Here is a 20,807-nt window from a genome sequence, read left to right on the forward strand (position 1 = left end):
GCGATCTTTCCACTCGCGGCACTCACTCTAGGAATCTTCCTTCATGTTCAATGAGAGGGACGCCAACAAGCTTATATTTTATTTATTCTTTCGAATAAATATTGTATACTTTTTCTTAATTAAGAAAGATTTTCCCCATTTTTATCGCTCGTCTCATTTATCTACATCAAGAGAAAAAGATACACAAAGCAAAAATGAAAAAGAGAAGGGGGAAAAAGTACCACCAGATGTTAAACCGGTGTGTCATTGTACATTTTGTAAAGAAACATTTCGTATGTGGCCTGTGTGTGGTGCAGGGTCTGTTTTGAGAGGTGGTGCACCTCCGTTCCCTCACGCGGTAGCAGTGTTACCTCCGCTTCCTGCCAACCACAACCAGAATCACAACCACAATCATCATCACCACCACCACCACCACCACCATCACCACCAACATTATTACGATCATCACCATCACCAACCCCAAAATCCTCAAGGTGAGTCCGCGATTGTCGTCTTGCCTGTCTTGAGTTTCTCTCCTTGCAACTGGGCTGAATCTTCTCTCTCTTTTTTCATAGTACTCTCTGTTCGACTCTATTTATGATTGCGTTGCTTCCGGATCATCATCCGTAGTGTTATGCATGACGTAGTAAGATAGTATTAATTAATATATATCTGGTGAATGGATATCTGTAGAATGACGAATAGAATATGAAACTCGACTAATCTTTTGAACATAGAAAAAAAGATGAGTAGACATTGGTAAATGGGAGTTCTGTACCAACCGGAAGCAACGCGTTAGGCTCGAGGCATTCATTGATAACGTATACAGCGATGCATCGGCTTAATCTGTATTAATCGCTTGCTCGAAGGGTTGGCGTGTGCACGCTAATAATCACGTGAGTATCGTTGCCTGCTGTACACATGTGTATGCAGGTTGTGCGTGCGTATAGAAAATGGTGTGCGTTGCATCGACAGTGTGTGACCGTTTTTATTGTGTTGTCGCGTTTCCTCAGGATTAACGGAGAACCGAGGCTTCTTTTCAGGGTATATATTAACTGGTTTTCTGTGCTTTCCTCTTCTTGGGTTCTGATCTAGCGGTGAATAACGAGCGTGTTGTACAGTTTCCTCGTATATGTATATAGCTCGTCTCTTTCGAGCTCCGTTCTGAACGACCACGATGAGTCTCTTTTATGTTGTGTATTCTTTTTTTTTTCTTTTTAATTAAAGAATATGAATTCGTCCTGTTTTTATATTTGTTACAATGTATGCAATACATACATAAAAAGGGGACGAATTTAAGACAAGGACGCAATAAGGAGAGGAAGGATTCTTGAATAAAATATTTACATAAATATATTACTGTACCGTATTATTTAGTCGCATCAGGCACAGTCAACTAGATGTTTCAAAAATTATAGAATCTACATTTTTTGAATATCTTAATGATTGTTGTATTTAAAAAATTGTATACTCTACATTTTATTATTCTTTCAATATTTTAATGACACGGTATGTTTAAAAAATTATATTTCATTAAAGATAAGTAACAATTATATTTGTATGTACATTAAGAAATTTTCCACAGGCTTTAATTACTGTCAATTATTGAATCCTATACAATTGCAGAAATTGTTTCACTTTTTATTATAAGGAGTACTTCACCTTGTATATTTCACGTATTTTTCCGCATTACACGCATTCTGTGAATTTTTGTATTCTCATGTTTCCGATAAATGCATAAAAATCCGCAGTTTAACTATTAGCGACGTCCATAAAAAGTACCTACCAATTTTCATATTTTTCGAGTCTTCGTACGAGTCGTGTTCGTTCGGAATTGCAAATGGCGATGGATTACATGGCGGTAAAAAGGATAAGGGGAGAGAGCGGTTGTTGAACAGCAGAAGGAGATGCAGGGATGTGAGAGATCGAGAGAAAGAGAGTCGAGGGTTTTCAGGTACTACGGGATTAGGAGTAGGCGTGGGTCATGGAGTACCGGCGGCGCTTCCCCCTCCAGGAGCTGGAACGACGATTATGACGACCATGACGACCATGACTACCATGACGTCGATGACGACGATGCGTCCAGGAATTGGTAGTACACAGTGCCGTCAACCGCCTGCTTACAAAGTTGCAGCGCAGATGGCAAGGTTGCACAGGCTTGGCCGTGCTCACAGCCACGAGGGTGTTACCTACAGGAACGACCATGAAGATGGTACAAAAGCAAACACAATCGCTAAACCTAAAATACAATCTACTCTACCTACCACAGTTTTTTCTCTAGACGTATTATCATATATGTCTATACTTTTTACGAATTGATATACTTTTCCGTCCTCGAGGCTTGTTCTCCCTAACACTATCGATATCATAGCGATGGGATTGATATGGAATAAGTTATGGCGATCACAATTAGTCGTTAGTTTATTAGATTATAAAAATAGTTTTATAAATGATGTTAGATAACGTGTTGGCTTTAGATAGAGTGATTTTCGAACATTGATATGAAATTATTGGAATGTGATATGAAATGATAAACTGCTGTTGCAGCAGAGGTATGCGTAACTTCCTTGTTAAGATTAAAATAGGATTCAGAGGAACGAATAAGGTTGTGCTTACGGAATGAATAATAGGGTAGAGTGAGCGGAATAGTAATTTTTTTTTTTTTAGAAGAATGAGAATTTTTGTAAATACTTGTACATAAAGAACTTTCGTGTATAGAGATCAGGATTCCTTTATGAAATGGCTCTTAGAGTGTAAAGATATAAAAAGAGGTAAATGTATTTTTTTTAAATATATTACGCCCTTTAAGGGATATTAAGATACAAAGTGATGTGAAATAATAGCTTTAAAGTTTTCTTTAGATTTAAGATGTAATTTATAAACATGAGAAATGAGAAGATAAGTCTTAAATACTGTCGATAATATGAACATTTAAATTACGAGAGAAGCGAAAGAATCGAACAAGATTATCAAGGAATATTGATCAGTCCCACCATTGACTATCGATAATGCACGGAAAAAAATGTTAATTACAGTCTTTAATTATGTTCGCATTTCGCTTATTTGCAGCGTAATATTTTTTAAATTCTTTGCTGCATCTTCGTTTTATCTTTTCAGACATGGTACATTTATATCAGTCTTTTATCGCGTAATTATTTGTCTTTCATCGAATTCGAATTTCTTAATTAATTATCATTAACAATAAAATTTCATTAATACCATCCTTTTTCAATACGATGTGCGCGTTTACTCGTGTCACTTAAATTTCTTCGGAAATTAATTTTTAATTTTCCAAATCCCAATAAGATACATAATATCCTAAATGTGAGTAAACATTATAGCCTGTTATCATGTCTGAAAACAATCAAATGCACTCAAACTCAAATGAACTGTAATCGTTCAAATTGTTCGCGACTACCACACTTTGTTCAGTAACATTTTTCACCGTAATGATCAACGAATCTACGTGACGTAGAATATCACGATGAATTCGATAACGAATATTTCTTCCAACTCTGAAACACTCGAATAGTAGCACAGAAAGCTCTAGTTCCTGCAAAATACCGTATAACATTATCGAACAGTCATGGAATCTTTTTTTGTCCAATGGATGAGTTATGCAATGAACACTAAGTACTTACACACCGTTCTCTATCTACCTTTAAGCTATTTCTATCGATTAAGTATTTACAATGTATGTATGAACACACGCACACACACACACACACAAAAGTCTATGGACGATTCTCAATCGTCATTGTTTGTTATTCGATGTACATGTTAATTATTTATCTAATTTATCTTCTCATCGACGATCGCATCCGAACTTGTAAATAACGAACACATATCCGCATATGTTTCACTTGTACATTTTTAATGCAAAGTGCCTGTGTAACCACGCGTTTTCTGTGTGCATAACTTATAACTTCGTGTTTTATATTTTCCTTTCAGTACTTCGATTGTTTTTCTTTCCTTTTTACTGAAATTTATTTTAACCTTAGAATTATTCAACGCGTACTCACTGCGTTTATGCGTAATAGAAATCTGCATTTCGATTAGCGAAAAATTCGTCGCATATTATAGCAAATTATAATTGTATCGATGTATTTTTCATGCACTCGCTGTTTTTCTTTTTTTTTTCTATTTTTTGGAAGCTTGTTGCAAGCAGATCGTACGATTTTCGATTGCGATACTTTATGTTTCATCTTTGTATAATGTATAGTTTCGTATTCCATCCTTCGTGTCGAGGCATGACAGCTTGCTTGCGTCCAATTTTCTTCTTTTTTTTTTTTTTGTTCTTATTTGCACGTCACGTCACGTCACTCCACGATCCCTTTTGTTTCGACCGATTTGATTTCTTTCGATACTTAGAATTTGTTACATTTTACAGAGTAGCAATTTTATAGCTGGTTTCTTTAAAGGAATTCCACGATAATTCAATAGATGTATTCTTTGTTTCTCTTTTTCTACCAAGAGACTTGCTACTTTGGCGAACATGACTTTACTCTTTAGTTCATTCGTAGAATGTATATTAGAATCTCTTATTTTATCTTCTTATTTGATTTATTTTCTATTTAAGTTTCTTCTCTTTTTGAATCGCGTTGTGCTCATTTTTTTTTCGAAACTGTAGTTTCTGTACTGTAATCTGTTGCTATGCATTAGTAGATTTTATTTTATGCATTCTTTAGCTGTCGACTAGTTGTTGGTAAGAGAATTATAGAATAATAGAGCTAGAAAAATAGACGAAAGAATTTGTAGTAACGTAACAAAGTGTATTTGAATTTCTAAGTTAGTAAATTAATATAGATTATTCTGTGTATAGGCAATTAGTTAGATCACTTTACATTGCTTCGATTCATAGTATTCGTAGTACATCTCTTTAGAAATTTAATAAATGAAAATGCAGAAATTACAGTTTCAGAAAAAAAAGTATAATACGAGTTTCAAGCAACTAGCATAAAAATTTGTCTTCTTTTTTACAATTATCATTATCGCATTATACTTTGACATAGTATTAAATTACATCCTAGCAGGAAAAACGTAACAAATTATAAACTCCAACATCGATTAAAAATTCTGAAAATATATATATATCGTTGTCAAAATAGAAAAATTCAGCCAACGTAGACAAGTCACCCGAGCATATTCCATCGAAATATTACTTAATGATTGTAAAAAAGCAAAGGAAATGATCATTAAAGGAAACGTTACAATTTTTCAGACGACGAAGACGCGCAAGTATCAGCGGTTTAAAATGGTCCACGACGCCTGTAAAGAGTTCCCGGTCATCATTATGCTTCAGTTCCTCAACAGATTGTCATTTCCCGCGACCAGAAGAGGAACAATTTCGTCGTTAACTTACGTGCCACGTGTTAAACGATTCCCCATTAAGAATGGAATCCGAAACAATTCCTCGAACTTTGCACCCGCTTTCAAAGTCTCTCTGAATATATAAGACAAGAAATTTTTGAAGAATTTTGCTCCAATAACAACGGGGTGCATCGACGAAAAATGAAACTGATCGACACACACGCACAGTGATTTCGATTCAGATATTTCGAGAGCCCTCATACCAGTTTAAGGAAATACTTTGGAGAAGAACGCGCATCGAGAAAGGGAAGAAGCGCTGGTCTTCCAGAATTATTAAGAAGAAGAAAAGGAGAATAACGAGATACAAAAAGAAGAGAAGTTGAGAATCTCACGAGCTGCGCCCGTCGGGATACTACGAGAGCACCGATCACGAAAGAAAAGGACATATATATATATACATATATATACACACGAGGATATATGAACATGTATTACAAGATCAAAGACAAGAAAAGACAAAACTAAGAGCGACATAGAATACGTTTGTATCAGACTGATGATACGTTGTCCGATACAAAGGTGCCACGTCGAGTTTCACGTAGCGGCTACTCAGAGAGAGAAAGAGAGACTAGGCGCGAGAAATTACGAGAAAATAAGTAATAATTCTCTATAAATGTGTAATAAATCGAGTCCAAAGATGTTATATATACCGCGTAATCGTCGCAGGGAGTACGAATGACAGCGTGTCCTGTATTATATTACTTTTTAGGCTAACCCCCGAACGCCCAGAGTAGCTTAAGTATACGTCTTTTGGTGTACATAGCGTGTAGCGTTTAATGTAGCATATAATTCAGCAAGAATGACGTATGCGTGAATGTGTTTATTGCATGTACGCGTGTTTGGCCGAGAGATAGGAAATTCAGTGTGCAAAAAAGCGAATCAAACCAGATACATATGCAAATTTAACGTTTGCCGTTCTTCTTCTTCTTCTTTTTCTTTTATATATATATATATTTCTTTTTTTTTTAAACATATCCTTCTTCGATGTCTATCGAATGTGGTTTCGATTGTATCGTATACAGTCTCTGTCGATGCTCAGATTTTTAGAATTTCGATAATTTCAAACTACGTATTATTTGTGTTTTTACATTTTTTTTAAAAGACAGATAATTGTGACAAGCTTTCGAGTAATCATTCATTTTTATTTTTTCGCTTGTTGTATACAGTATGAATGTTATTCGCGTGTCACGAAAGCGGAAATTTATCGTATCGATGGCGTTTAAGGGGAGACCTGATTTTACGGCTTCGATGTGTATGTGTACGGAGTTTTATCGTTGACGCGATCATAAGTACAAAGTATTTTTCGAGGGACTAACGAGAAAAAGCGAGTCTGTTGCGAGAGGGTGTGTTGTACGAAGATGTATATGTGTATCGTTCCTGGGCTTTTGAAATTCATTTTTAAAGCGTTTATCCGTGATGTACGAGTATGCTTATAGCGCTCGTAGCGTTGTTCCAGCGTTTAATATTATCTAGCGCGAGTGCAGGTTCAATAGGAACGCGAGAAAGAAAGAAGAATCAATCGAGAGTAAAAATTACAAGTAAAAAGAACGTGCTTGAGGAGTTTGGGTGATAGAAAGGGAGAGAAAGCGAGAGAGCGAATGCGAGTCTGAACGAAAGAAAGAGAGGAAACAAATATAACAACAAGGTATTAAGCGTTTCAGGAAGGAAATTGACAGAGGATATAATAATCGATATGCATCGCGTATGCTCAACTTATTTTTACCGAGGTAATTAATTATTAATCGAAAACGAATTTTAGATCTGCTGTAACTTATATTTCTCGACCTTCTCGAATTCGATCTATCGTTATCGAAGAATAATATTACGGAGCACCGAAGCGCATTCGTCGATAACTAATATTTTCCGAAATTTTATCAGTATCACGGTACTTTTAGTTTTATATATAAAAAAAAAAAACAAATATATATTATAAATATATAAATATATCTATATGTATAATCCGCGCCGTGCGAGAAGAGCGTATTAAAACGAAAGAGAACGAAGCAGCAAGACCGCCTCTTTCAAAGCCTCTGTCTCAGGGGAAGAGAGAAGAAATAGATTCCCAAAAGCGAAAGAGAAGACCGTTAAAAGATAAATATCATCGCGTATCTCGTCGACAGGCCGAGACAAACAATTGTTATATCGATAATTCGCCAAGACAACTAAATATTCGAGCTAAAATACCAGTGATTTGTGCAAACAAAAAATTATGCGATTTAAAAAATTCGTTCTTGCGCAAGGCTCGACAACTATCTATGTCGATGATATCGAATATAGGAAAACGCGGTTGTATTAAGGCAGAGAGGGCCTAATTTCGAAGGCATCTCCTTTCGCGATGAACGATCTGCCAAAATGCGCGTGCAAAACGAGCAGCAGTCTCGAGGATTAACACGGTGCTTCCTTTTTTTTTCTTTTCTCTTTATTGAGCCCTGAAACGCTCGAAATTCTTGGAAAAATTTTTGAAAAAAGTTAATTCTCGAGGTTTTCGAGCGTGTCGTATATCGACATTCCACGTTGTTGCGTCCCATCGTGAATCGTACCCGACACAAATACTTCCCATACGCGACAGACTATTCTCAATGTGTTAATATCGACCAGATCTGTTTTGGAAAACACGAAAGACACTAGCAGATTGTTGAACACCGTGCTGATCCTCGCCACGTTCGATCCGCGCGAACAAATCAAGTCGAACCATAGGACGATCGATAAATCCATTTTAGTCGCCGGGTTTCGCGCGGATCCTGCGGCAACGGCGACATTTACTGCATATTCATATTAATATCTCTTTGTACATATCCTTTAATGACTTTTAAATATTATTAATTAATCGAACGTTCTCGAAGGAAGTGTTTGATAATGGCGAGCGTTGTGTCCAGCAGCATTTAAAATATCGATCAGAAGGTTCTTAGTAACTCGAGCGTAGAAGGAACAAACGAACGAAACAGGCAGGAAAACGATGCTATTTCCGTTCCCTTTTCTTTTTCATCCGAGCTTTTTATCGTAAGATCGATCATCTTTTGTGTTTTGTTTAACAAACTTTTCCCTGAAACGATCTTCCTGCTCGTGAATTTTCCTTTCCCCTGTTCGTTTTTCTTTTTGCATCTTTGGCGGTTCAAGGATACGCGGTTCATTCCAAGGAGCATTTACGCCTCACCGATTATTTCAATTTTCGCGATTTCGTCTCTATTTATGAATTTTTCAATTTCCGCTTCATTTCCCCGCGAAATTCAAATTTAACAAATCGACGAATGAAATCGGCGAATTACTAATAATGACGTTTGTCGTATGACGTAACGTAGTTCGATTAAAACAGCATTTTTATTAAATTTGAAAATGAATTGAACTTCGTGGTTTTAGATGCAAGCGAGATAAGCGACAAAGTTGTAAGAAATGAGCGAAATCGTTCGAACGAGAATAATACGATGAGCCACAGGCGATTATCAAGTTTTCACTAGTCTTGAATTGCCGAAGCTCGAGTTCTCCTTCTTCCTTTAATTTTAAACGAAACGATCCACCTTGTCGTAGAGTTTGTGTAATGCGCGCATGCAAGTATGTTTATGGAGAAAGAGAGAGAGAGAGAGAAAGAGCAAGAAAGAGTGTCAAAACATGTAGAAAAAGCCTTTAAACCGTCTTCTTCCACGAGCTCCGCCCTCCTTTTACCCCTCGATGACTTCTTTTACTTTTTATTTAATGCCCCTTGCCCTTCCCCGTTCTCTTCTGTTGTTTTTAATTATTTATATTAACTCGAGAATGGAGCGACTGCGCGTCGCGGTCGGCAGTACGAGCAACAAGGAAAACAGAGAAAAAAAGATGCGACCTTTTGTATTTAATTTGTTTAATAAAAAAATCATGGATCATAGTACAACAGCCCCGAGTGCGTTTTTGGTTTCGTGGATGGAAATCAAAGCTCTTTCCTCGTTTATTTCTTTTCGTCTTTATTTTTTAATCCGAACACGCGTCGAAATGCCTTTAATCCTTCATTTAAGTCCTCTGATCCGTTGTTCAGTTCCTCGCGGCGAATATAACCGAGGATAAAACAAAAACTAACCCTTAGAAGCTGTTGTTCAAGAAAAATCACGCTGATACTATCGTGAATGAAATTTCACCCCTGCCTCGACACATTTTTGCTTATTTTCATAAATGACAAAGCGAAGCAAATGCAATTGACGGGGTCGCAGCAATAATTTCTATTGTATTCGTTGGAAGAAAGAGTAAACTATAGGTTTCATACTCGAGTGTCTCTCATATTCACAAATATAAAAGTTTATAGCTAGGGATACTAGTCGATTGTGTATTTATAGCGCGTTTCAAAAAATTAGTTTCCGTTGGTTTACTCAAATTTACTCAAAACTCTGAGTAACGTTGAATATAACGTACGATTAATAATATATTACAAAGAAAGAAAATTTCTACACAAAGTGAAATTTCGCTCATGGTAGCCTTTAAGGGTTAAAAATGGGACAAAACAAGTACAAAAGAAACGATAGAGAAATAATAAGCGAACAACCAAATTAAAAGGGAAAAAGAGCGAAAAGGAAAGGAGAAAATTAGAAGAGCAAAAGAAAGGAAGTTGGAGTAGAAAAGTGAGAAAAGTCTTTCGTCATCGAATGGCTCATCTAATATGGCTTTTTGTAGATAATAAGAGGCGCGTGAAACGCGCCGATCCTTCCGCGATTTTTCACTTGTTTTCCTCTTTCGACCGATCTCTGTGTACGGTATATATTTATTCACGAAAACGACCGTGCAAAATCGAGAGAAAGCATCGAATTTTTCCATGAACGCCACTGAGTTTCGGTTTAGAAGCTTATTTCGACGTGAACGAGAGGATGTTGAACCAAATTTCCACGATGTACGGTCGAGGCACACGCGCAACTAGCGAGGCGACGACCACTGTAATCGTTTCGATTCTTTGCTCTATAAGGTGAAAGCGTTTTAACTCTTTATTTGGCGACTGATCGAAACGATCGAGGATAATTTGGTTAACTATCGAACAAATTGCTTAACAAAGTTTATTGCTTGTTTTATGTTTGGTACTATTTTAAAAATAAAATGTGGGTTCTCAATGTCCAGTTAAAAAGAGTTCTCGTTTATTTTATTGATATTTAGTAGTTTCTTGATATCAGGCTGAGACAATTTAATTAAGCCTTTATCAAACGTCTTATTTATATATTTAGGTATCATTTTGTATGCTTGTTGTTGGAACAATGTGTATGTAATTTTTATGGACACATATTTTTTTAAGGAAATCACTGAAGAAATTGAATCAAAATGGAAATTCGTTTCCTTTATTAGATATCGTAATGGGTATTTTACTTTCAATATTTTATATATTTTTTCAGAAATACATCGATATTCGTTATTTAAATACATTGTTATTTCGCTATCATTGAATCGTCGTTGTATAATTCATTTATGGTAATTCTTAATTTCTTCGTCAAAGTGAAGAGGCAAAGAAAAAATGAGACTTTTGGGTTGATTTTCGAGAGACTATTGGATTTCATATATTCATTATCGTACGTGGTTTCTAATTGAAAGTAAAAAAAAAAAAGAAGGTGAAGAAAAACGGGGTACAAAGTTACGATTTATTGTAGCTCTTTGAGTGTCGTACTTCTTACGAAATATATCTAAAATTCAGAAACGAAGAAACGAAGGTTGTGTATTTTTATTAGAAAGAGAAACGAATGGAGAAAAGAATGGAACGGTGGCCAAATAAAGAGTTAGAAGATCGTATTTTTATAAGGTTTGTTACGAAATAGAACGATAAGCTGGAAATATCGAAGGTCAATGAGAGGGTACCGTATATAAAAGGAGAATCCGTGGGAACGAAACTGGTGGTGATACTACTGCTACTATTTTGTACGATATGATGTTTTTGTATATCTGTCTACCGTATGTATAGGAACGAAGTCTACCGATTATTAAAATAGATGGTTCAAATTGTATCGAACACGTATTAAACGATTTGTAGCGTGATGGACACAAAACTCCAGCTGTATTTACGATGAGTCACACATAGATGTTGTTCCCATTAATGTACACCTGTAAAATCCCTATCGAACAATATACGAGCTACTAAAGGATTGGTAAAGGCTACTTTGTAATTCATTCACGTGCGACGTCTCTTTGATTAAATATTAAAATAATAAACATTAATTGGAATTATTAAATCTTCTTATTTTTATAAAATAGCAATTTTCATTCCAAGTCTGAGAATCTTTTTTATACGTATCGTTGCTCCGATTTTCTGGATCTTTACTTTGCATCTATTAAACTTTACTTTCAATTATCAGATTTGTACCTTTTAGATATCAGAGTTTGTTCGTGGAAAAGGACACTTTGTATCTTAAGTATCGAACAAAATTGAAATTATTGTAACCTCCTGACAAGTAGAGCTATTAGATCTAATTTATATTAGTTTTAATTGTCAGATTTTGTTCGTGGAAAAGGACACTTTGTATCTTTAGTATCGAACAAAATTGATATTATTGTAACCTCCTAACAAATGGAGCTATTAGATCTTATTTATATTAGTTTTAATTGTCAGATTTTGTTCGTGGAAAAGGACACTTTGATATCTTTAGTACCAAGCAATTGAAATTATCGCAACCTCCTAACAAATGCAGCTATTAGATCTTATTTATATTAGTTTTAATTGTCAGATTTTGTTCGTGGAAAAGGACACTTTGTATCTTTAATATCGAACAAAATTGAAATTATTCCAGCCTTCTAAAAATGCAGCTAAATCTAATTTATAGCGGAATCTTTCACTACATCCGATATATTCATAAAAATTTATAGTTGAATCTTTGCCTAATTTTACCCGAATAATTAACGTCGATGGTTATATGTTACGTTATTCAAATCGTTGTAGCTGGTTTGATTAGATTCTACGGTTGCAAAATGCAAAATTGCAGGTTGTTTCCAGGATCGACACGTGGCACCGACGACCACCTGTTGCTTTAGGCAGGAACCAACTGACAGCAAAGGGTTAGCAAAGTCAGCTGTGCGTAAAATTGCGTCTCGAATGCATCGTCTTTGAAATGTTTCTTCCTTTGTAGAACATTGGTTCTACAACAGCAAGCATGTGAACGTTACGAATCGATGCTTCACAGAGTTATATCGAATCCTTCAGAAAATTAACACGAAGATAATTTTAAAAGCGATCTTTAAAGAGATTTTTCGATAAACTTTGTAGAGTTCTAATCTCCTTGTCCTAATACGAAATTAAGTAACAGATTTCTTAGTGAAGTTTTACTCGAAACACAAAAATACGTTCAATTTTCTATATCAGAAGATTGATTATAAAATTCTAGTCAACAAATAGTTGTTGGGATTATCGTAATACGGAGATTACGATTGATACTATTTTATAAATTGTACAATTTTTTGAACATGTTTCTTCGATTATGAAATCTGTGAAACATCGATTACTTGATAAAACAGTAATTCCGGACGATAAGATTATTATTTGTCTAGTTTGTTTCGAGCCGACCAAGTTTTATGCGAAATCTACTTGGTGCTCGCTACAATGTTATTAAAACTACATTTTACAAGAAGTATGCTACATAATTGAACTGTTCTAAAGTTATACCTTTAATCAACTCCATAAATTACACAGAAGACAAAAATAGGGATATTACAAACATTATTGCATTTATAATTTGCTCTACGATTTAAGATTAATATAAATAATTATGTTCTTGAGATAACTACAATCATAGAAGTAAGTTTTGTCATTTGTCATTTTGTCCAAAGTTATTTGTTTTATTATTTTTCTAGAAGTCGAACAGTAATTATCCAACTGAGTAATGAAATTGAAAATTTTATAAAACTAAAGTTGATTAGTTTTTTCCCCAAGAGGTTTAGCCGTAATTAAAGTGATGTAATACGTATAACTATGTTTTTATCTGAGAAAGAGCGAACATCAATTTTGCTAGACTCGTGCGTGACTTTAACAATCGTAAAAAGAAGAGTACGAAAGTTAGTTCAGTTAGGTCAGTAGTTGTTTGGAGTTGCCAGCTAAGAAGTGATATTTTAAAAACTAAGCAATTACTTGAATCATTTTTTATTAAAAATTCCTAACATTGGAGATTTTATTTTCACTTTAAATAATATTCTTTAAATCGGTGTTGTCAGATAATCGTTAAGTTTCGTCCGGTCTATTGAAATTCAAGCATTCACAGTTTACTATTCCAGACGTATATATTTTCATAAACGTAACTGTAAAAACCGGCCTGTAAGTCAAGCTTTCAACATCGTGATGTTCTTTAACCGTTTTAGCAGCGCGCAGATAATTAACGATTTCCATTTTCAGAATCGGTTCAGACGAGCAATTTCCAGACGAAACAGTATCATGGAAATAGAGCGTGGCTTTAGTACATATAGTATTATTTAAAAAAAATGTATCTTCGTTCAATCTCCGTTATATCTCCGCTCTCTTCTCAGTGACTTTCAAATTAACCGGCAATTAAATTTATTAACGCATCATCTCGATTATGTAATACCTGTTGCGAAAAATATAATACTTAATATAAAGACGTAACAGGTGATGGACGTTTAAAATTGCGAGAAGCGTAATACTTAATAAAGACGTAACAGTTGATGGATGTTTGAAATTCCATTCGAAGAAATAATTTTAATAGCGCGTATGCGTGATCTTACGATACCATTCAGAATGAAATATTTTTCATATCGTTTGCTATTATTTCCGATATCTTACTAACAACAAATATCTTTTTAAACGTAACACTTTCTTTTTTACTCTCCACATTAACATTGCACCAATTACAGATAAGTGTTGCACCGATAATTTGAAACAAACATGGGGGTTAAAGAATATGTGGGCGATATTCGTAGGGGCGCCCCCAGACATCAAGCTAGGCAAAGAAACATCACGAAAATGTAGATCACAGTTTATTTTTCAAGTTACAAAGTATTTGACGCGTTATACTGAACACGAAATATTACTATAAATCTTACGAAGGGGGAGAGTATTCCCAATATACGGGCACGATCACTAGGATTTTCGTTCAAAAATTCATGAAAAAAAAAGAAAAGCGTGGAAATATGGAACGAGGTCAATTGCAATTTCTTGATCGCGTGACACGAGGTCAACTTTTTTGCTCGCGTTATACGACAGTGATCGGAATTTTTTTGATCGCGATATATTGGAAGGTAGCTGCAATCCTTTGATCGCATTATACAGACGACAACGTCTTTTTGATCGTCGCGTACGAGTACGTACTGTACTTAATCCGATCTATAATCGGGATCCTGATGCCGATTCCCGGAGAACAGAGATCTATCGCGTTCACCTACGTCTCCCCTCCCCGCGTGCTTTTTGCACTACACTCTACCTCCTACCATCGTTTCGCCATTTCCCTCTCTCCGGCGAGTTGATGCACGATGCAGGGGAGAAAGACACGCCGCCTTCTGACCGGCTCGTAGTTGCTCGAAAACCTCTCTTACCTGCGCCGTGCGCTCGGTTTTATCCTTCGACACGTTTCCGATCGGTCTCGTTGTCGCGTGCCCTGTCCGTATCTACCGCGCGAACCCTGACCTTCCGCCATTTTGGTTGCGCCGCCGCTTCCGGCTCGTCGCCAAACCCTCGGCCGCCGTTCTTACCGATCGAGCGATATCGCGGCCCCCAATCGATCGAACTTCGCCGGGAAACATGTTCGAAAACGCGCGGTCTGCGCGCTTCTACGTCGACTCGATCCTCGTTCGCGCCAGCAACGCGATGTTTTGATCTATCCTCGATCCTCCCTTCGGAGGATATCGCGATAATCCACGAGACTCGTCGATAGCAAACAGATCGAAAAATCAAATTGCAATCGTTGGAGGATCGTCGCTGGAAATTTGTACTCTGGCAAAAGTCTGGATAAAATTGCAAAGATCGAAGGACTCCCGTTGTGCGTGTATGTGTGATCGTTGTTATTACGAGGTAAGCAGAAGTCGAGAAGTGTGTTTCTGGGGGGTTGTTTGGTGTTTAGGAGCGTGGTTGATACTGCGACGAAGTGGGTAGAGACATCAATCGTGCTTGCAGGGTTGAATAGGATTTCTAAGGGATTCTTCTTCGTAAGAGAAGAGAACTATCGGTCGCGAAGACTCGGCGATCGCCCGAGAATTCGGCAGAACTTTCCTACGCGTGTAAAATTGTCGAATGAAACAATCTGCGGAATCAGTAACAGGAAGAAACGGTACGAGAAGCTTAGAAAGTTTCTTACTTTCAACGAAGCTAACAAAGTACTTTTAAAACAGTCTTTCTATATTATCTGCGAACATTAAAAAATCTTCACGGTCAACCGTTACGTTATCAGAGAAGAACAGATAGGAAGCAAATCCAATTACGATACCTTTGTACAATTAAGAAACAATTGCGTTTAATGCAACGAGACAAATGTTCCATCGATCATAACGCGTCTTTGCCTCCGATCAAGGAGTACCTAGCACTTTCTAGGAAGACCCAGTAGCCGATTCAACGCCGCAGAGTCCAACTTGGACATCTAGAAGTTGGATGGCCAAGTTTGGACGCCTCGACGAATCCGTTTCCAGTTGAAGCAGCCTCGAAAGCGTAATTCCAACGACTATTGACTAGTCTATCGTTTCACGACAACAGTATCGTCACGAATCTCGTGCACAAAGACCTAACCGCGAGAAAATCGATCGGAAATTCAAATAGCCGATCAATGTTCGACGAGATCTGGCTCTAAATAAATTGCAAACTTTCGATCGGCTATCTGTTCGTTAAGACTCGTGCAACGAAGGGAGTCGTCGAAAGGACTGATCAACAGGTTGCTGATCTAGATAGAGCTACGCCACGGGACTGTTGGTTAACTTCCTCTCGAGAGGAAGTCCGAGGAACTCGAGATCGAGAGTTCTATCTTCTGGCACGAGAGTTTCTCGTCTCTTGCTGTCCGATCGAGAGGAAAACGAGGCCTGGTACCACAGAAGGATTAGATTGGCAAGTTGCCGGGTGATAATCCAAGTATCGCGGCTTCTAAGGATGGAAATTTGGCGGAGACCAAGTTTGGACGAACACGTGCAGTGAAAGGTTAAATCGTTCGCCGTGAAGTTTCACAGTGCATCGTAGGAAGGAATTTTAGCGTGATTGATCGGTAATTATTTCTTTTGTCGTAGCGACGACGAATAAAGTGTCTTAAACCGGAGCTTGGGAAATTTTAGCGATCGATAACTTTTTTCTCCGTGAGAAGCGAAGTGTTTTGTACTCTTGAAAAATGAAAAAAATATTCTGAATGAAAAATAGCTTCAGATCAGTCGATAACTTTTTCCTACGAGGTCGAGCAAAGTGTTTTGGTCTTGGGATTAGGAAATCGAGATCGGGAAATGTTCTAAATGAAAAGTAAATTAATCGATAATAGTTCGATGATTCATAAAGTGATTTTTCTTCGTTTTTTTTTTTTTTTTATCGAAAAGATACGGCGATCATTAGAGTAGAAAAGAAAGAATTAGGTTAGCGAGGGAATTGAGATAACCAGGCGAGAAAACCGGTTTGAAAAGTGTCGTATCGAGGATCGTAGTGTAAAATCGTGGAATAAATCACCGGCTTAGTTTGTTCGAAGCCTATTCAGACGCAACCTGATAATAAGCCGTATTGACATTTCGAAGATAACGAATAATATATCGTTGATACGATAAAGAGGAGTCGATTTGTAGAAAAATATAGCAACAACGGGTTCGATTTAAAGCTGCGGGATTGAATTAAATCTTCATGAACCGATAGAGAATCGTCGTTTCGATATAATATTTATTGTTTTTTAAAATCAGAAATCCTTATTTCAGTGATCGTGCTTCGACGAAACGTTTCCTTTCTTCGGATCATTTTATTCAATGGATATCGTACAGTACGAAGCGAAGCTTTTCACAATGGAAATAAGATTCCAATCGCAACATTGTTAGTAGAAAGATATTTCTTCCATTAATCAAAGATCGAATCAAAAGAGCAGTTCGTTGATCAAAAGTGTAATAAAATCGAGTGAAATATCGTATCGGGAAGTTAAACCGCAATCGCGAAACTTCCACTTCAATCGAGTCTAACGAACTCGAACAACTTCTGGAATTAAGGGCTGCAACATCGTTGAAGATTAAACTCGAAGGCCACGAATTTATTGTTCCCAAGGAATACCACGAGCTTTCTCGTAAAATAAGAAACTCGAGATTATTGAAGATAATAAAGGAAGGAATTTTAAGACTTCGTAAAAGTATACTCCGTTGTAATCAGGATTAAATACAGCTTCGTTATACATACTTTCTACCCGCGTACAATTATCGCAATCAATTATAAATTTTTCTAATTTGCTAACTCACTTTTCCCACCGAAGGATTCTCCTTAATTTGTATAATATTCTCGTTGTTTGTGCAAACAAATTTTTCGAAATAGAATTTGCAAATTTTCACAAGTTACGTGTTCAATTATTACTTTTCGAAACAAACGAGTTTCTCTAATTAAAAGTAATTCGTTAAAATTAAAACTTCATTGAAAGCGAGTGTGCGTACAGGTCATTGATTTAAGCGCAAGACAATTATACTAAATGCAAGGGTAGCTTGTAAAGATTGTACATTTTTTTTCGCAATAGAAGAAAGAAAGAAGAAAGTAGAAGGTGAAGAAAGATCAAAGATTTAATAGATCGACGAAAGAAAGACAGAAAAGTGGAAGTTTGGAGAACTTTGTTAACGCTACAGCGGTGAATTACGAAAACTTCGTAGTACTTTGCAAAAGCTAGGTAAGCAAGTTGAGGAAGTTTATGGAACTTTACGAAAGGTACAGAAGCGTGCTAACGATTCTCAGAGAATTTCACAAAAGCTATAGAGATAAGTTGAGGAAGCTTACTGTAATCTGTAAAAGATTAAGGGAGCAAGCAAGAAAAGTATGCAGTTTATTGTCGTAAAATGTTTCAAAGGTTACGAAAGTAAATTGTAGTACTCTACAAAAGCTCCAAAAGTAAATTAAGAAAGTCTTAAAACGTATGAAAATCTATAAAAGTGTAGTAGAAACTGCCAGAGAATTACGTTTAAGTCGAAGAAGAAGCAAATCGAGGAAGCCTACGTTATTCTGAGAAAGCAACAAGAATATCAAGTTAAAGAGACTATGCGAAAGCTATAGAAAATTCTTAAAGAGTTGCACGATCTAGGAAATGTTCGCGAAAGTTTGCAAAATCTACTGCTACGAGTGAACAATACAAGCGAGATTAAAAACCTTCGCACGATTCTACAAAATCTACAAAAGGTGAACTACAAGAGTTCACGAACGTCCGCGTGCACAATTATACAAACTTTACGAAACCAACGAACGAAAGCTTACAGCGTCTCACAGAACATCGCCAGAACCAACCTATAAGAAGCTTGCAAATCGTATATAAGTTTCATAGGCAAAAAAGGCGAGTACAGTGCAGGAATTGACTATGGAATCGCGTTAGAAGATCGATCTAGCACTCTGATCCAACGTAATACTCTTCTTGACCAACTAAAAGCAAAGTGTTCAACTACGATCGAATGTGAGTGCCCTGTTTGAGTTCCTAGAACCCAGCTATAAGAAGCTTGCAAACCTTAGAGAAGCAAGAAAGCCAATAACGGAACACCGACGAAACTGGCTATCGATCCACGTTAAAGAAGGTCAATCTGCTAACCAAATCCAACGAAATAATCTGCTTAATTAATTAGAAACAAAGCGTTTGGCTATAATCGAAAGTGAGTGCCCTGACCCTGCAACCGACTGAGAACTTTCGTCGATTGTCTTGCCGAAGATCTACCGGTCGCGTGATTCATCGAGGCCACCGGTTGAGCAGGTCAGGGACGCGAGTTCTGCGGCTTCAGGCCGGTGCACATCCAACCTGGATTTCTACACGATTTAACGCGCGTCGGGCTTCGGGGACGCTGTGAGCGTGTCGGCGTGCAGACGGCCCGGCATTATCTCTGCAACGCGACGATAAAGTTCCGCACGAGGGACACGATAAAAGCACGCGGGTTCTGCTTGATTAATCGCGCGTCTCTATTCACCGATTCTGCTTTCGTTAGGACAATCCGTGCTGGACCGAGCGCAACGAAATATAGCGAGAACGTTGCTCGGGGTTGGAAAGTGAGAATAATAAATACAGGAGGTGAATCTTCCGATGGCAGGTGAATTGTGAAGTGAAACGTGGAATTGGAGGAAGTGGGAAGCAGTTGGGATTGGAGAAACTGCAAAGTGGTGAGTAATCTGCGGATCCTTGAGATCTTTGGTGATTTTGCGCAGTTACGGAGAATTTATTAGGGCTGTTGCTTCGATCATTAATCGTTCTGCTCTTCTTACTTCTTTTTTCGAACGTTTTATTCGTAAAATGTGTGGAGTGTACAGAGAAAGTAGTGAAATAATATTGGATATCAAATTGAATATTTAGTAATTATTTAATTTAATAGTATCTATAAAAATATAATACTGTGTGTCATACGGACCAGAAGAAAACAATAGGATTAAGTAGAGTTCTGGGACGTATATTTTTTAAATACATTTTTAACAAAACGTAAATTATTATATCGTTAAATCGGGCAGGACTTTAGGTCATGTTATTTAACGTTAAAGTATGATACGCAGAATAGACGAATATTTATATAAATATTTATATATTTAATATATATTTAATATTATATATTCAATATATATTTAATATTATATATTCAATAAATTGAATATTTAGTAATTATTTAATTTAATAGTATCTATAAAAATATAATACTGTGTGTCATACGGACCAGAGGAAAACAACAGGATTAAGTAGAGTTCTGGGACGTATATTTTTTAAATACATTTTTAACAAAACGTAGATTATTATATCGTTAAATCGGGCAGGACTTTAGGTCGTGTTATTTAACGTTAAAGTATGATACGCAGAATAGACGAATATTTATATAAATATTTATATATTTAATATATATTTAATATTATATATTCAATATATATTTAATATTATATATTCAATAAATTGAATATTATATATTCAATAAATTGAATATTTAGTAATTATTTTATTTAATAGTATCTATAAAAATATAATACTGTGTGTCATACGGACCAGAAGAAAACAACAGGATTAAGTAGAGTTCTGGGACGTATATTTTTTAAATACATTTTTAACAAAACGTAGATTATTATATCGTTAAATCGGGCAGGTCTTTAGGTCGTGTTATTTAACGTTAAAGTATGATATGCAGAGTAGACTTGAGAATATAAGAAAATTTCATACTTTGCATATTCAAGTACTTTCAAGCTATTTCCTTGGTACAATCACATTATCAGAGCCGAGGCTTTTCGCAAGCACTGCAGCTGCTTTTATCAGGAAATACAATTTCGAGATATTGTTACTCGATTATGACTACGAGATTCTATTATTACGCGATAATTTGTAAAACCGATTTAGCAGTTTTGTTTCGATGAAATTCTCAATTTTTATTACGAAGATATT

General features: G+C 36.3%; 2 protein-coding genes across 10 annotated transcripts in view; both read left to right on the plus strand.

Annotated features, from left to right (window-relative positions):
* LOC132909870 (rap guanine nucleotide exchange factor 2-like) overlaps positions 1 to 10,901 on the plus strand; it is a 262,500-nt gene extending 251,599 nt beyond the window's left edge. For 8 of the 9 annotated variants that reach the window (XM_060965025.1, XM_060965030.1, XM_060965023.1 and 5 more), the window contains 2 exons: positions 1,934 to 2,191; positions 5,201 to 10,901. In XM_060965025.1, the coding sequence (XP_060821008.1) occupies positions 1,934 to 2,191; positions 5,201 to 5,232 (290 nt within the window). In that variant the 3' untranslated portion in view covers positions 5,233 to 10,901. The remainder of the gene's footprint in view (positions 1 to 1,933; positions 2,192 to 5,200) is intronic. The other variant, XM_060965029.1, reaches the window with a different exon arrangement.
* A 3,897-nt stretch (positions 10,902 to 14,798) lies between these two features.
* LOC132909914 (uncharacterized) overlaps positions 14,799 to 20,807 on the plus strand; it is a 115,997-nt gene continuing 109,988 nt past the window's right edge. Inside the window, exon 1 of the mRNA XM_060965142.1 lies at positions 14,799 to 19,555. The gene's annotated coding sequence lies outside the window, so the exon portion shown is untranslated. The remainder of the gene's footprint in view (positions 19,556 to 20,807) is intronic.

The sequence above is a fragment of the Bombus pascuorum genome, chromosome 8 (genome assembly GCF_905332965.1).
Source record: "Bombus pascuorum chromosome 8, iyBomPasc1.1, whole genome shotgun sequence".
NCBI lineage: Eukaryota > Metazoa > Arthropoda > Insecta > Hymenoptera > Apidae > Bombus > Bombus pascuorum.